This window comes from Molothrus ater, chromosome 7 (genome assembly GCF_012460135.2).
Source record: "Molothrus ater isolate BHLD 08-10-18 breed brown headed cowbird chromosome 7, BPBGC_Mater_1.1, whole genome shotgun sequence".
Lineage (NCBI taxonomy): Eukaryota > Metazoa > Chordata > Aves > Passeriformes > Icteridae > Molothrus > Molothrus ater.
Genome location: NC_050484.2, coordinates 14,309,895 through 14,328,202, shown reverse-complemented (window position 1 = coordinate 14,328,202; position 18,308 = coordinate 14,309,895). Strand labels below are relative to the sequence as shown.

Below are 18,308 nucleotides of genomic sequence, written 5' to 3'. Positions count from 1 at the left end.
AACAAAAATGCTTAGGAGAAGGATGACTTTTGTGCTTGTTGAAATAATTCATGACTGCTCTGTGGTAAGGCTGCAGACCTTATTCATCACTCTTGTATTCTAGTTTCATGCCAGTGAAATGAGACTGATTTCCATGAGTCTGGCATGAAGCTGGAATAACAAGCTGGTGAATCAGGCAGTATAATTCCTTTCTGAGAATCATGTGATGTAAACAAATACATTCAGATTCACATTTGAGGTTTGTAATGTCTCCAGCTTCTTCCAAAATAGATTATGTTTACCAGAATGCAAGTTTTAAAGAAAATTTGATCTGTGAAGCTTGTGAAAGGTGGTTTTATTTCATATTCTTATGGCTGTGCAGCTTAAAGTTGGTTCTTAGATTCTGTATGATCAGAGATGTTTGGATCAGATGCTGCTGTGTGCATCAGGAGGAAACAATGATTGTTCTTTTCATTTAGTGGCTGACTTTGAGCACCATGAGGAAGGATTTGGTCTAACAAAGGAGATTGCTGCCCCTACTCTCAGTACTAGTAATGGCTACTTGAATATTGAAGGTGGAAAATGCAAGGTTGTTTAGAAAACTGATTTACCTGGGAAAAAAAATTAAATGTCCAAAGAGCAGATTCATTTGGCCTGCAGTATTTTAATGAAGCACAAAGGGCTGGTTACAGACAGGAGCTAGCTGGGAAAAGCTGTGCTATGATCTCTGGGACAGAGGGACAAGAGGTCCCTTGGTGACAGCACTGTCAGCACAGTGTGGGACCTTCCCCAAGCTACACAGCTGAGCTGCAAGCTCCTGACAGGGCAGATAGGCAGGCAAATGCCTCTGTGTATGGCAAATTCCTCTCTGCCCTATGTTTTCATTAATGCTTGCTATACAAATCTTGTTATTAGTGCTCCCTGAAGGGGCAGGCAGTCATTTAGATGCTGATGAGTGAGTGGATGCAGCAGCAGCAGCTCTCTCCTGTCAGCACGCGAGCGAGGAGGGGAGCAGAGCTCCCGGCTCCGCCTGCCACAGCAGCTGCACTCGGGAGCTAATGAGCTGTTCTGCAATGGGAATATTGTCAGAAACACATACTCACTCCAGGAGGGCTTACCAGGATATTTCTTTGTAATTAAATGTAATGACATCTAAACCTGTAGTCAAGTTCTCATTGATAAACATTGGCAAATAAAAACCAGCAAGTGAAAATCAAACAATTAGCTATGTAAGCATTTGTATGATGGTCTTTCCTGAATTTTTTCCTTTTCCTACCTCAGTGGTTTAGTAAAAAGTGATGAGAAGCTAGCTAATGTGGCAATATGTAGTTAGGAGTCTGGCAAAAAGAAAACATTAAATACTGTTTGATCTTGTTATGTCTTCTCGAAGAAAGGAAAAGTGGTTGTGATAGCAGACAAAACAAGGATTATGTTGGTCAGTTTCTAAATCAGAATTCAGAGAGCTTGTTTTACAAATACCAATGACTGATACAGATTGTAGTGGTCAAACACCAGTGAGGTAAAGTGAAAGATCAAAAAATATTTATTTTCTTTTACTGATGGAAAAATTGAAATGTGAAAGGACTGAAAGATAATTTTTAGAAAATTTAATCTTTTTCTTCATCTTTTCTAAGTGTCAGCAGAATGAAGGATTATTTTCTGGTTTTGGTTTCTAAAATTGCCTGAGTCCAAATCTATCAGCCCTCTGTGATTTTTATCTGCTCAGCTATGTTTTCCCAAGGAAAATTCCAAACTTTCTACAAGAAGCTTTCTCCAACAATTATACCAGCTTCTTACTGAGTTTCTTTTGTGTAAAAACTGGCCCCTCTGACCTGTTCTGTTTCTCCAGTGCCTGACTGAAACCCCCCAGAAAAGGCTTTTATTGGCTCTTGCTGGGGGGAAAGCAAGCAGGGTACTTAGCTGGATGAGATAAGCCTTTGCTGGATGAGACCTCTGCAGAGCCCATGGGTGACATCAGAGGGCAGCTCCTTTAAAACAGGTCACCTCTCACCCTGCATGGCTGCTCTGAGTGCATTAACATTGTCCAGGGGGAGAAGCAAGGCAGGTGAAGTTTGATCTCACTCTAAAAGGACCACAAAGCTTCCCCCAGCACAGACACGATGTTTGCGCAGCAGGGCAGGTCCATGGAGGGAGGGATCTGCACCACCAAGCAGATTCCGTTCCAGCTGCAATCAGCCTCCTTCCTCTGGGCTCTTCTCTGACTTCAGATGAGGGCACCTTTGGGGGAGCTCAGCTCTTATATCAGCTGGGCTGGGGGATGTGCCATGTCAGGCTGCTGTAAAAACATGCTTTCATTAACTAATTTAAACTGTGCTATAAGGTAACTTTATAAAGCATTATAAGTTACACTGGAAAATGCCTCTTTGTCCAAGGAAGACTGTTTACACAATTATTAATGTAATCTTTCAGTCAGAACAAGATGCCTCCAAGTTTATGGCCAGGCAGAGAACTCCTGACTGAGCACCAGCCCACACTGCACTCCAGCTCCACTCTCTGTCACCCCTAAATTTCCCCTTTTACTGTTGGTACAATGTCCCCATCTCTTAGTACTACTTCAGTTACTCACAAGATCTTCTATCTTCATTCCATGTTCCCCTTGCCTTTCTTCTCCTCCTCGTCCTCTCTACATAGAGGTTTGTTTGTTTTATCCTCTCTGCCTCAGTCTATGGCATTCTGGGATTTAGGCTTCCCTTGTTCCCATTCCTTGTCACCTCTCCTTAAAAATCTATATTCTTGATTGAGTCTTATCCATCAAAATACCTGTCAAAAATTAGCATGTGATCCTCCTTCTGTCCTCAAAAAGAAACTCATGCCAGAATGTATCCTTGCCCAAACTTCATCTCCAGCCAGCTGTACCTTTCCCTTCATCTCACAACTCACCTGAAACACTTCATGGCTCCTGCCTGGAGTTCTTATCTTTCAGTCCCACAGGTTACTTTCCAGTTTCTCTTTACTGATTTGGAAAATTGTTTGTTTATGTGATTTTACAGGTTGTTCTTAAATGTCCACATTGTCTGATGCTTCCCACTGGCACTATTTGCCGTGTGGATATGAATGGTTTCTGTAACTCCATACAGGACCAGTCCTTATTCCCAAAGCTGCCTGTCATATAAAGGCTGCTGGGTGAAGGGAAGAGCTGTAAATGTGGCAGTTCTGACAATTTTAATGTCACATCACTCAGAACACCAAATGTGTGAGCCCAAAGGGTTGGAGTTATGCACATTCTCAGGATCAAGACCTGAAACACAACAAAGCTACTGATGTCAGTTTTTGTTCCTTATGCAAGCATCAGCTTGGGTTCACAAAATATATTTTTAATCTGGGCAAATTTAGATTTTCAGGAAGGAATGGGACATAAGTTACTCTTCATTGTTCTTTGCTGACAGTCCCTGATTTATTCAAATTTCAGCATTTAAGCTGAATCCAGTATCCTGAATTATAAAAAAAGTCTAATGTTGACTAATTGATGTGTTGGTATGCAACCAATAAAAAAGGCTTCAAGCACATAAATAATCACCCATTTAACCAGCCTGGCTTCATACCCCAAAGTGTTTTATGGGCTGGAATACACACTTCTATACTGAAATAGACATTGCTATACTTATTTGCAGGTAGGGAAGTCCAGGAGGAGATCAGTGACCTTGCCAAAGTTCCCGCAAATGTCAACGGCAGGAAACTCCTGATTGTCTTGTCTAATTCTGTATCTGTGGGATCATGCTTTAGTAATCAGGCCTGTTTTCAACTACACTTTTTAACCCTGAGTATGAGTGATTTGAATACCTTTCAGAAAGAGATAATGGGAAATACTTATATTGAAAAATCTGGTAAATCAATTAATGTTTGCAAGATGCACAAAGACAATGGTAAAGAATGGAATAGAAAATGTGATTGATCCAGCTGCATGACTGGCTTGTCCCCTCATTCACAGCACACCCCAAGAGGCCAATATCTAGAGAATAAAACAGATGAAATGATATTGCCTAGGCCTATTTCTTTGCTCAGACCAGTGGTTACAGGTCTGTCCCACCTCAGTGAAAATTACACAGATATCTGCCAGTGGAAAATTTTAGAAGGCCCATTGCAACAGTGAGAGATTGATGTCTATGTTTTTAATGACATTTTTAATGACATTTTATTTTAGGACTCCAAACTACTGTGTACCAAATATCCTGCATGATCTTTGCCAAATATTTGCGAAATCATCAGCAGAAGACAGATACTTTCTGGCCATTAACCACATGAAGACAACAGCAGCAAAATAATTTAGCTCATACAAAAACTGGTTATATGCCATGGTTAGGAAGAACCTTGAGCCTCCTCTGTGTCATACAATCTTAGCTGTTCATACAGATTCTCACAGGCACTTATTTTTAATAGAAGTCTCAGGTTCTGCCAATTCTGCCATACATATAGTCTAAAGCAAATTAAGGCAACAAAAGTAAAATGTTTCAGGAAAAGTTTCAGTCTGGTAATGTCATAAATTTTTAAGGTGAAAGACCACTCTTTGTTAAGCTTTGTTTTGTTAATTTTACATATTACTGCAAGGCACTTTTCAGTACCAGCATTAGTATATTAATAACTTATCTGAGGTGAGGTTCTTGTTATTATTTGAGTGCAGTAGAACCCTTTGTGGGTTTGCTTCACACCATTTGCCAACCGTAGAAGAAAGCTCAGTCCCTGGGCAAAGCAGCCCTGCACCCTGACAGCCCCAGTTGCAGAGCCCTGCTGCCAGCCAGGACAAAGGACCTGCTGCTGAAGGAACTCCATTGCTCACTGTTATTCACAGACAAAAATGGGAGTTAAGTGCTTCACATGCAGTGCTTATGTCTAAATGCTAATCAGGGCCTCTGGCTTTCTGAGACACACAAATGAGAAAGAAAAGCTGTAAATTAGAAGGTCAATTTCTTATTTACAGCAGTGCTGTAGGTTCATGGCAGAGTTACAAATGTTAGCCCAGAGAAACGCTTCTGTACTAACTTTTCTCTTTTCATGTGTTTTTCTCTAGAAAAAGACGAGAAGAGAACAAACATCTCACAGGCAGAGGTAAGTGATTTTACTTTGTTTTAAACATACTTATTGCTAAAATAGTTCTATTGATAAAAAACTCTTGGAAACTCACTGGTTCATCCCAATGGATACTTTTATTTACATTGTCACGCCTCCTGCAATCACACATAATTTTCAAAGCAGGGCTGTGTAAAGCTGTATTGTGTGTTCTGCCAGCTCCCTGTACAGGGATCTGGTAGAGGCAAGCTTCCCCTCTGCCTTGCTGCCATGCCCTGTCAAAGCACAGCAAAGCCAAGGTGGCCCTGCCAGCTCACCCCACCCAAGCGTTGCTGTGGATCTGCAGCTCAGTGCTGGGCACAAACACCTCTCCACTCTCTCCATCACTTGTCATGCCTACAGCAGGCAGTGCAGTCATGTTGTCGGCACAAGAGTTGAAAGCTGGCTCCTCTGATCTCATTTTCTAACCTCCCCTTGCATGGTTCCTCCAATTCCCTGATCTCTTTCTCCTTCACCCACTGCTCAGAGCAGCGGGCAGCACCTTAAATAGCAGCAGGAGGTATTGATTGGTTCAAATTTGAGCTCCAATACAAACATATAAAGATTTACTGGCATGAGGTTCACCAAGCTATCCCATAGTGTTTATAAATAGCTTTCTCTTTCCAAAGAAGAAAATATTTTATTTATAAATGTTATCATTCTATCCACTGTGATAAGCTAAGTTAATAGGATTAGCCCTACTTGTGTGAAACATGTCTCAAATGTTCCATGGAGAAATAGATCTGATTAAAATTCATGGTGTATATATTAGGCATTTTTAGCAAATATTTGGGCTAAGGCAACAACATTGCTACAACTAGAAATTGATAAAATGAGGAGGGGAAAATGCTTGGTTACACACAATTTTTCCTTAACCTTTTGGATAGGAGTGTAATATGGTGCTTATGTCTTCCAAAGCTAGCTGAGGGTGTACTGTATGAGGTTTTCTTATCCTTTTTATGTAGACATAATTCATGTTGGTATAATATTGACACCAATTTAGCTGCTTTCAATTTGCAAAAGCTGCTCTGCTTTAGCACTGAATATACTCCAGTTAGTTTTTGCTACCTAAACACTGATATAATGTAGTAATACTATTATTACTCTATGTGTATTGGTATAATATAATAATACTATTATTACTTTATGTGAATTTTAGTTCCATTATTTTGGAATAATTTATCTTTTGTGCATAGATGTGATTTTGGGGCCACAAAGAGTAACTAAATACAACACTCAAATGAGGCTCAGTTAAATGCTGAGTGATTGGCTGCTGAAATTATTATCTCGAGTTTAACAGAACACATTGAAAAGGTACGGGGGAAGGGATTTTCCACTTATTTATATTAAAATGTATATAGTAACATTTCAGTAGTATCTTACACATGCACATAATCACTGATTACACTGTAATCGAAATGTTGGCTAATGTAAACCTTGCAACTATTTTAAAATATATAGACATTCATTTGCATTATGAGAATCAATTGCACAGGCTGTTAAAGGCACAGGCTATCCTAATTTTATGTTTAACAATGTTTGTATAGAGTGAAGGGTAATTTTCAGTAGTATTGGGTCTGTTTTACCTGGGAGTCATAAATGGAGCTGTCCATTAAACAGATGTTTTTGTCTTATTTATCCTGTATACACGACAGCCCAGGAGCTGCATTCAGTTGTACACGGAAAGTTTTCCTCAGAGGCTCTGTGGTGGGCACCCAGGTGGGTGCCCAGGGAGCTGCCAGGAGCAGAAAGCTCTGTCTGTGCCGTGTCTCACTGCCCTCTCTGTCTGTCCCTGCAGTCGCAGAGTGCCTCTCCCAAGCAGAGGAAGCAGAGCGTCTTCACCCCTCCTGCCCTCAAAGGTACTGTCAGCTCCTGCCCGGCCCTGCCCTGCCTCGGGGGCTCCTCTGGTGGGGGGACAGCGGGACCAGAGCAGTGCCACAGGGTCCTGCCCGGCCATCACTGCCCTCGCACTCTGCTCTCACTGCCCACCTGCCCGGGGCTGACCAGCCCTCCATCCTCAGCACTGAATCTTGCTGCAGTTGCAAATTTATTTGTTGGGGGAAAAAAAGTTTTTATGGTTTGATTAGTTATCTAGAACAGATAATTCAATGCCTAGCTATGAACAGAGCTTCTTGAATATGTAAATTCTATTGGTGCCAAAGAGTTCTCTGTTTCTTATTTGAAACCACTCCCCCATATTCTGCCTCTCATTTCCAGGCAGCTGTGAAAAGGAGAAAAACTGAAACCTGTGGTCTGGGTATGTGACAGTAGGGTGTGTGAAGACTTTCTTGGAAAATAAGGAAAAATTAGTAGTCTTGATAAAAGTTTTGAGGGATAACATGCTTTTTAGGAATATGTTCAAGAGCAGCAGGAATATCACCTGGAATCAAAATAGCTACATTTAGGCCTTGCTTCTTATGTAGTTCTGAACAGAATTTGACTTGATGGTGATTCACCAGCCCTTCTGACTGACGCTTGTCAGAGCTGGATTATTATCAGACTGCAGTCTAAAGGCCATCCTGCCAGGTCTCTTGATAGGTAATGAATATGTAAATTTCCATTTGTCTGCTTAACACAGTTTATTACCTGGGATATCTGATTAGTTGTGTGAAATACTGCTGCTGTCATGAGCATCTACCATATCAGCCAGTTCTATGCATCTCATTCTGTAGCTGCAGTTCTCTAGTACTTGTCCTCAAATAAAATATCACCCATCTGCCACACAAGACTCTGTTTGCCAAAATAGGCTGAAGTCCGTGCGCTGGATATTAGAAATAATCTTATGACGTCCAATTTCAATGTTTTTTCTGGAAGGAAAATGCTTTGCATGGATAGCAATACCTATTGATCTCACTGCTGCATTATTTTGCTGTACAAGCCTAAACTAAATACTGTGCAAATGAAGTGCAGTGTAAAACAGGTCCTCATGGCTCCTCTCAAGAACTGCATGCCTTAGCATCCCTGGAAGTGTCCAAGGCCAGGTTGGTTGGGCCTCTGGGAAACCTGGTCTAGTGGGCAGTGACCCTGTCCATGGAAGGGGGGCTAGAATGAGGTGATCTTTTTTGTCTTTTCCAACCCAAACCATTCTATGAGTCTGTGATTCTATTCTTTGGTATTTAGGGGGGCATATTTTTTCCTTCTGCCATTGCACTTATTAAACTAAAACTCAGCATTATTATCTGTTCTAAGACAATCCCCAAATATTTCAGTTTTATAATTACAAAAGCTTCCTCTAGCTCCAGGCTGGGCTGTGGCTGCTGCAGCAAGCTGTGGCAAACCTGGTGCAACAGGCAGGTTCTTATTACTGTATATCTCTGTGTACTTTGGCTCCTGCTTTTATTTTCCTAAACAAAACCACACCAGAGTTCCTACAGACAGAGCAAATAGCTGACTCATCTCAGAGCATTGCTCTTTTTACTGGAATACAGTGTGCTGGAAAAATCAATGTGAGAGCTATTGATTGAAGAGGTAATCTGGAGAGGGACTCAGCCAGCCAACCAGATAACAGCTGGGCATGGTGTACTTCTTAGTGTTATATTACCAAACCTAATGGATATCAAAGAGGTTTTCCATTTTGCTTTCATAGATATTTCTTTCCTAACGTGCCTCACTAGTGTTGAATTCCATGTTGAATTCCATGCTGGTATGTAGCATGCAATGTTGCAAAAGTCAGTGTCTGAAGATTGCATCAAATGAATCCATTCTATTTTCTGTATGTTGTGATTCAGCTCTTGTCTTTTCATTCATAGTTTTTTTCTGTGTTAAGCAGCAATCTTAACTGAGCATTCATCACCTATAGTTCCCCTCTTTGTGTCAGTTTTTCTTCTGTTACTCATGTGCTTTTATGCCTTAACTTAAAATTTTCTCATCCTTTAAGGTCTTCTTCTTCAAGTGTGAAGGTTGGCTTGAACCTCCCTATGAAAAATACCATAAAAACAACCACAGGAATGTTTTTCAATTTGAATAGTCACCACTTTTGCCTTGGGCAATCTTTTCCAGTCAGTTCTCAATGTGTAAGGCTTTTTTTTCCTATTTACTAATCTGCTTCTTGTTCTTCTTTTATATGACAAAACCAAGAAGAATCCTTTGATCCCTTTCCAAAGTAGATGTCCAGTTGGTTTAGCACAAAGGTCCATCCATCTATCAAAGCACAAACAGCATCCTTAGAACTGTCTTCATCATTCTGCTTGGTGGGCTAGAGGAGCCCCTGGAAGTCTTAGTGGAGGCTCATTTTTTACCCTCACACTTGCCAGAGAAGTCTAAAATGGGATGTTAACCCTTCCAGATAGAGAGGGACCAAGTGAAAGCATCTTAGACTGCCAAGGCAGAAGTGCAGGATTGCACTCGCCCCAGGTGAAGGTGCTTCCTTGGTGTCTCATTCCACTTGAAAATCAGAAGAGCACATTTGAGTCTCAGAGCTGCAGCTTTCCATGCCAGGGCATGCTTTGTGCTCAGGCAGGTTTCCTTTCACCCAGGTAGTCATGTTTGTTTTGGTAGCTCAGCTCATCCTTGGAAGGAAATGCAGACGGCAGTGGCAGGAAGCAAGGTTCACAAAGACTGACAGAAGACAGCCAGAGCTGTTCCCAAACCTGCATTGCTCCCTAGAGGTCCCAAATCCCCACATTATCTCCCAGCTATTGCTATTAATACTAGTGGCTATTTAAACACCATCAAGGTCTCCCCCTGTGAAGGAAGTGCACGTTCCCAAGTGATTTGAGGATTTCATTAGCAGTGAGTCTACTAGCCTGGATGTGCTAGAGGGCAGGGAAATAGGAAAATTTCACTCATCTTAGTTCACTCAGCAAGAGGCTGTTTAGATCAGATCAAGATCCTGCTAATTTCAGCAGGCTTTAAAGAAAGTTACTGTAGCTGTCTGTGTTCACTGGGCCACCTTTGCAACGAGGAGACATCAAATCATAATTAAAGTCATTCCCCACACAAGTAAGAGATACATTTTACTGTTTTCCCTCTCAGCCTTTTGGGAAATAAATGCTTTAAATTCCCCTCCTAATGTATTTTTCTTTGCATAAAAACAAAGGCCTTTTCCTGAGCTAGGCCCCAGCTACAAGATTTGAAATGGGATTAAATCAGAGCTGTTATAAATCTAAGGAACATTCAAAGACATTATTTTGGTTTGAGTCATTAAAACAACCAGAACTCACTGGCTTTTCCCAAAGTGTTCAGACCCAGGGATTTGATACATGCATAATTCTAGTATTTACAATGATGGTTGATATTAAATGAGCTCTTTCTAGCTTCTGCCATGAATTTCAGATGCTCTGCTTGTTTAGTGTCTGCTTGTTCTTCTCTCCAAAGGAAACAACATGCAGAATAAATGATTAAAATCATGATGTCCCTCCTGAAATATGTAATTTATTAGAAGCAATTAGTACAGTGTGTGGCCCTCATCCAAATTTGTAACCCCTTAGGCCAGCCTGACGATGTCTGATGCATCTCATTACTTTGTGACTGAAGGTTAACACGAACATGGGTAGAGTCTGGAGACATTCAAGATTATTGTTAGTATGGTAAGCACTGAGTTTGGAGCCCATGAGAATCATTGTGGAACAAAAATCTCAGCCTAAATTTACTTCAAGTGGCACAGGAATGAAGTTTCTAAGATTTTAGCAGTCACTACAAAAACTTGTATCAATTTACAGGCTGCCTTTTTACATGGCAAACTCTGCAAAGAGCTTCTCGTGTTAACTAAACACAGCAGTGTAAGAACATTCCCACTATTCTAGAAAGAAAAATACCATGTCTTTTTTTGCTTCTGCTTCATACATGGGTTTAAATTTAATTTTTAGGAAATTAATGTTAGCCTTATCATCAGCATCTTACACAGTCTTCTAAACATCAAGGCCAGGCTCACAAATTGAGCTGGTGCCCAGTCAAACTTTTCTTCTGTGGGTGAGTCACTTTGACTCAGCCTATTACATTTTTCCAATCTCTCCAATGATGATCCTTTTTCAAAGATGATTGTGCTGCACATCAGTCACGTGGCCAGAACAGGAGATGGAGATGGTTTTCCATTATCCTCTCAGTGCTGAGTGGTATTTTGGACCTCCTTCCTTTTCCAGTAGGCTAAATGGCTGTGATAACTGCTGGGCAGGGGGCAAGGACTACTGCACAAAACCAGGTTAATTCCAGTGGCTGGAGCAATTCCTGAGGTTGATTCTTTCCCCTAACGCCTTAGCAGAGCTACCATGTCTCTGGAGAAACATCTGTTCTTTAGCCTGGTAGTACCAGCTCTTCACCACATTCCTTTTAAGTAGAAAATCTGTCTCAGTGAGTTGTTTCTTGGGCAACAGAAGGCTAAACTCTGCCTTGTTTTCATGTGCACTGCTCTGGTTTGTTCATGTGTTGTGATGTGACAAAATGCCATCAATGCTCTTCATTTCCTGGGTGGAAGGCCCACAACTGTCTGGACCTGCTGAAGAACTGGGAATAGAAGATTTATGCTTCAGTATTGTATCATTGTGTTTTTTCCTTGTCCCTAACTTGGTCACAAGAGGTGCAGCTTTGTTTCCCAAACTACTTGTTCTCATCATTTATATGCTGTTCTCATCCCCATCTTAGTCAGTGCCCCTCGATACAACCACACCACTTGACGCAGAATGGCCTTGAATGAATTTCCTGGCTTTCTTTACCAAGATGTTACCTTCTAGTATCTGGTCTCTTTCCTCCTCTCTCTACCCTCCTCTCTCCTTCCTCAGACTTGAACAGGAGGATGACGACAGTAGATGTAATTAAGGGGAAAAAAAAAGTTAAATTAATTAGTGAATCACTGAGTTGGTGACAGGGATACATCAGATTGCTGCCATCTCAAGTTCAGCTGGCTGCCACTGCTACGGTACTGCCCAACACGTTGGCAGACACTGCTGTAGTCTGAATTTAATTTCTTACTGTTGGCAGCTTTGAATACATTTCATTTCACACAGCTGGCAGCTCCTGCTTCAAAATGGCTCTGGCCTTGGCTGCAATAAATACTGCAGCACCTATAGAGAGACCAAGGTGTCCAGAGGAGACTAAGCTTGACATCTGTTCCAGAGTAAAACTGGGATGTTTGTGTTACAGCCACTCTACCTGGAGTGAAGAAGAAATGGCTGTGTTGAGCACTAATGTCAGTCCCTAAATTACCACGTGTGGTCCAACACAGACCCAAATTCTGGGGGGGTGTTTCTGCTGGCCACATCTGGCTCAGTGTGAAATCCACATATCTGATAGCCCCTTCTAATCTTGTACAATGAATGCTAAAGGGGCCTCCTTCTAAAGGTATAACTTCATTTTTATGATAGAAAATAATCTTTCAAAGTGCTGTGAAACAGCATTTATAACTTGAAAATAGTGTTATGAAGCATTGTTGTATTAAATACAGGGACAGTGTAAATATCATACTGTTTCTAAGCAGTAACAGACAACATTAAAAACCTTTTAAGAGCTGGCAACATAAAATACTGTAGAACAAAAATATGGGAGACATAGTACATGTTTTAAAATGTAAAATAGAAATCCCAGGAAGGGCAGCATGTGTTGTTCTGGTTACTTTTTTTTACAAGATGTATTTATAGTGAAATTACAAGGATTTTGGCAGTGTTGTGTTCTGAATTGAAGCAGCTTTTGAAGAAAAGATAATATTTTTATAGGAGAACATGTAAGATTCTTATGAAGTCAGCCATTTGACAGGGTATTAAATTTTATTTCCTTGCTGTATGTTCTATGCTGGAGGTTAACAACCAAGCCACATGGCAGACAGTGACTGCAGCCAGCCCTACTGTAATAAATAATAATTGCCCCTCTGTTTCATCTAAAGCATTGTAAATCTGGAATTTGATCCCAAGCAAGATGGCAGAATGAAGACCTAGATTACACATTGCTGCTCCTGTTCAGTGTTTGACGTCTCCCAGACAGGCAGGGCTGGATTGTGCACACAGTGAGGACAAGTGCATCTGTCAGGGCCCCACTCCCCTTGCTCTGAGGTTCAGCCCCAGTGGGGAGAACATGCTCCTCCTGCAGCACTGCCAGGGGCCATGGCTGGGGGCAGTGGGGGAGCTTGCTCAGGCTCTGTTGGGGTGTTCTGGAGGTAGATGCATTATGTACATACAGAGGTACCTCTCTAAGTAGTGTATTTCTAAAAAGTCCCCACAGTATGTGGGCTGCTGTCTCATTTAATTTGCCCTCAAAAAGAAAAGCCTTCCCTGCATTTGTACCTAACTGCATATTTCTACAGCCCCTCTTTGTCTATTGATGGCTCCCCTCCATGTAGTCAAATTTCATGTATAAAAATCCCCACCCCCAAAAGGCAAAGCTTTCAAAAGACAGAATGACTACAGGCAAGCTCAAGGTTAATAGTGAATTTGTACAACATGAAAGGCACCACTGTGCATTGAGCAGTGGCATTAGCCTGACACAGCAAAATCATCCCACGACCTTCCAGCTACGATTCCATCAGCTGTGCTGCTCCTTGTGAGCATGTGCAAGGGGGTGCAGGCTCACAGCCATCGGCCCAGCTCTCACCACCTGCTCTGAGTCCTCCTGGGACCAGGGCAATGATTTCCATGTGAGTGGCTCCTGGCCACAAGCTGCTCTTCCAGGGACAGTAGCTTGCCATTAGCTCTTTTTGCTTCAGGTTTCACCCTGACCTGAGCCAAGGTCCCAGTAGCACATCAGCTTTGTGACATCTCTGTTTCTGAACAACCTGGTCCTTATTTCTGTGGTTAAGCTAAGAGAAACATAGAGAAACCATGCTTCTGATTTTTAGGGACCATCTGTCCTGGGTTTCTTGTGGTGGGGATGTTTTCTGGGTTTTTAGTATTTGATTTTTTTTTTTCCTTTTGAAGTGGATGCCTATTTGAATTTATCAAAACCTAAAAATTTTCTACAGAAGGCCATGTGGTTCTTCTCCCCTCCATAATTTCTCCCTTCCTTCACCCCTTGAGATGCAACATTGCCCAGTATAGCAAGAACACAGAGTTCCCAAAACCATCCTCCAGAGCTTTGGCATGGAGACAAGAACACGAGCAGCCTGAAGATTTCAACCACATCCTTTCAGGCCTGCAGCTAGGACTGAGTGCTCACAGGAATTATGTGTGTGACCGTGACCAGAAAAACACAGGAAATACTGCAGCTAGCATATGGATCTGAAAAGGGATTCATTTTCCTGTGAGCTGCACAGGCCAGCAGGATGTTGTTTAAAAGCTCTCATCTGATGGAGCTGCTCGTTTTTCTTGAAATGGAAGGAGAGAGGATAGTTCAGGCTTTTCAGCTCTCAGACAACCTGAGAACAACCAGTGTTATTCCACAGATCTCTTATAGCCAGGAGAGATGATTAGCAGGCTCTGAGCAATTTGCAGAGTAACTATTTCCAACAATACAATTAAAGGACTTGTGGGATCTAGAAGGAAAGCACTCCCCTGAAGTGTTTGCTGTGGTTGTCCCAGCTCAGGGTGCATCTCTGCTGTGTATGCTGGCACACAGCAAGCAGAAAATGTGCACACACATCTGGTAAACCCTGGGAATGGTGCAGGTTTGTGGGTTACTCCCTGCAATGGCACCTTTCCAGGTGACAGGGACACAGGGCACACCTGTCCCTGGTGAGGTGCAGGGCACCCACAGGCACCTTTCCAGCTCAGCTGGGACTGGGTGCACACATGAGCCCCAAGGAAGGAGAGGAAGGGAGAGCAGGGAAAGCACAGACACTGCCAGAGAGCAGCAGGGAGAGGGTACCCAGGGGCTGGCCAGCTCCTGCAGAGGCAGAGGGAGGAAACAGCCTTCTCTTTGGTTTTTCAGCAATGAGGAGAAATTATGTAAATTCAGCTTTCAATGTCCTTGCAATCTGAAAGGAAAGAGTTTTTAAAAAAACAGTGGGATTTTTGGCATGCAGGCTCCCTCTGGTGACTCCTAGTGCAGTTCCACTGTTTAATGGAAAGAACAGATACAAGGAGTGGAATGATATTAAATCTGACTAATTTCAACTTAAAATCTGTGAGGTTGCTACATGACTACATTTCACCTGCCTTCCAGCAGAATTCCCCACATCCCATGAGTGGTTAGAGCCTGACTTTTATTTCAACTCACTCTTAACAAAAGTTAAAGTAAGAAGCGTAAAAACTAATTTTTAAAGAATCTATGACTGTAATCTGAATGTGTCTAACCTTTAGAGAAGTGCCTACCTTTTCTGTATTTTGTCTATATTTTCCCCAATTAAATTGAGTATACTGATATGCTTGCTGTGCTTCCCAGAAAAATTGAGAGCTTTACTTGTTTTCAGACTCTGGAAATTCTGAGTGTCAGGTAGTGTGTTTCTATGGCATAATCGCCTTCTGATTGTACTGGATGCTGGCTCTGGGGTATTTTGATGCTTTTGGCTAACCAGAAGAGGTAGGTTTATCACAAGTCAAGTCACTCACACAATAAAGAGCCACCAAAGATTTTGTCCCAGTGTTGTGCTGCCCATGGCACCTGCAAGGTGAGATTGGTTGTATCTACTGCAATGCAAATAATTTGTGGTCACTGCATTTTATGTTGAATAATGCATTTATTAATATTAGGGTTTAATTTTCCAGCAATCAAAAAGACTTAAATATAAGAATTTGGTGGGGTTTCAGTTGCCTGTAAGCTGAACAAGTTAAAATGAAAACATTTCAAATTTAAAATATTACTAGAGATGTCAAACTAAAGCTTTAACTGTTCTCTTTTCTCCTCTCCCAAAAAATCAGAGACACTGTGCCAGACACCCTCTGAAGTTTAAGCTAGGAATTTGATTTTGCTGAATTTCTCTACCAAAGAAATGACCTGGGTGTGCATAAACATTATGTACTAAATTGGTTTGCATTTGTTTTAAGGGTGTAAAAACCTACCTGTATTACTGTGCAAAACACCATAAATTGCTACAGTCCAGTTTATCTCCCTGGATTCAAGGGATTTGTACCCTTACTCTGTTAAAATTGTTCCTTGCAGCAAAGCAATGCAAGGACTCTATTTCCCAGTGGAAATGATCAGGGTGCCTACACCCAGCTGGGGATATTCTGGGTGAGAGCTCATTGGCACAGACAAAACCTCTCCCAACGTGGTAATGCCAACATCAGTGAAAACACCATCCCACAGCTGCCCAAATCCAAGTTTCACCTTGCAGTCCAGTGGGTGACACCTTTTGTGGAAGCACATTCCCTGCTTCTGTAGGACAGCTCTGCAGTGTCAGTTTGGAAGGGTGATACTGTGTCCTAAGAAAATGTCTCAGAAGCAAAAATTGGGACTTGTTAGGGCAATATGAAGAAAATAGTAATGGCCTATTATTTATAGGCCACCCATGAAAAAACTGTAGTGGGGATAATAAACAGAACATTTGCCTATCAATCACTTGTTTAATCATAAAAGGTTTTTCTAATTTTGAAGTTGCTTATAAAATATGTAGAAGAAGAAGTAATTTCAACATTTGCAATATTACTGATGTGAGGTTATGCTGATGCCAAAATCCTATCTCCTTTGTCATCATAGGAGGGATCAAAATGAAGATAATAATTTTAACTCAGTAGGGAATTAATCAGCAAATTAACAGAGAAGCTTATAGACTTCTGACAAAAGGAAGAGACGGGATTAATTAAAAGTGAAAGCCACATAGTACATGGAAGTACACCACAGAAACACCACCTTGGAATTTTGGGTGACCAGAAAATATTTTGCTCCTGTCTTCATTTTGAAAATTCACTGGAAATATTTTCCTCCTAACCCTAAAAATCTCAGGCTGCACAGAGTATTCAGCAAGAAATTTATGTCTAACATTAACAATTTTTTTTTCTGGATCTGCCTCAGATCATGGAAAGAAATAATAACCACAAAAATAATAACAAAAATAGAAATTATGGATCCAAAATATAAACTGAACAGAATGCTGGGGGTGTCCTGCCAGACCTGGGGGTGAAACAGAAGAAGCAAAAGCTGTTCAATGATTACACACAGGACTTCATTCTCACCAGGCTTCTGCTTCTCAGTGTCACAGCCTCCTCTTCAAGGATTCTCTCCCCTAAGGATGTGGCAATACGTTTTTTCTCAACTACTTAGGTTTCTTGACCTCAGAAAAAATCCCATGTCAATCAAAACCAAAAAATGTAGAGCCACAGTGCAGTTATCCAGGAAAAAGTGAACAGCTGGACAATGCTGTCCACTAAAAACTGAAGTCAGATAAGCATGCCTTAAGAAAACTGAAATACAGCTTCTTGGAAATGGCTTATGAAGTTGGGGAGATTAAAATGTTTTGTAAAGCATTTTCAGTTAGGTTTTGAATGAAAAGAAACCAATCATTACCATTGTGTTTTGAATGTGTATAAAAATCAAATTAATTTTCCTCTGACATGTCTACATTTTTTATATTTAACAAACTAGGCAAAACTAAATGTTCTGGTATTGCTATTTTTTTTTTGGTGGATTTTTTTTTTTCTTTCTAAAGGGAACTGCAAAATTTCAGAGGTATTTTCCTAATAATGAACAAATGAAAATTGTCTGGCTTCAAGGAAGGGCAACTATTCACCTATTGAGGCCTGCTACTGTCATTTTTAAAAGTGCTCTGGCATGAATCCATCCTGCTTAAACCAAGTCAGGCATGGAACTACCCCGGGCTTGTTACAGAGTGCCTAGTGAAACATCAAGCACTGAAGCCTCTCTGCTGGCTGGACAAGGAATCACAGACAAGCGCATTCCCTTTTTTGGGGGGGGTGGGAGCAAATCACTGTAAGGAATCACAGGAAAAAATCTAGGCTTTGTTCTTACTGCTCAGAAACTTGCAGATAAGCAGCATTTTCGTTTTTCACTTCACTTGTGCTGGCTGTGCTGCCAGGACAGCAGCGTGCAGTGGGCTTGCCCTGCTCTGGGTCAGCATTCCCAGCCCTTCCCAGCAGCACACACTGCCTCCACTGCAGGGCTTTGAACAGAGCTTCATTTCTGCCCACCACAAAAAGACCTCTGCCAGAAAATATGGTTTTTAAACCTTAACAAAAATTGCCATTTGAATGGATGTAATTTAATTTGAAGTTAAAACATATGGCATGAATAAAATGTCATGCTGCTCTTGTGTCACAGTGCAACCTCACAGAGCAGCTAGGTGCAGGTGTCAGGCCGTGTAAGGTCCAAAAAGCTCAGACCCCTTCAGCTCAGGTTCTTTAATACAGCATTTTCTCCAAGAATTAATTGCTGAAGGCAAATCCCTTACAAATGCTTAGGCATTTGCTTTGAAGGCTGGTTTGCACAGCACCAGCAGGAGTTTGGGACAA

The 18,308-nt window shown here is 41.5% G+C and overlaps 1 protein-coding gene across 1 annotated transcript in view; it reads left to right on the top strand.

Moving 5' to 3' along the window:
* The window catches only part of PPP1R1C (protein phosphatase 1 regulatory inhibitor subunit 1C), a 44,906-nt gene that overhangs the window by 14,813 nt on the left and 11,785 nt on the right, over positions 1-18,308 (top strand). The window contains 2 exon segments of the mRNA XM_036386808.2: positions 5,006-5,043; positions 6,842-6,902. Coding sequence (XP_036242701.1) covers positions 5,006-5,043; positions 6,842-6,902 — 99 coding nt within the window.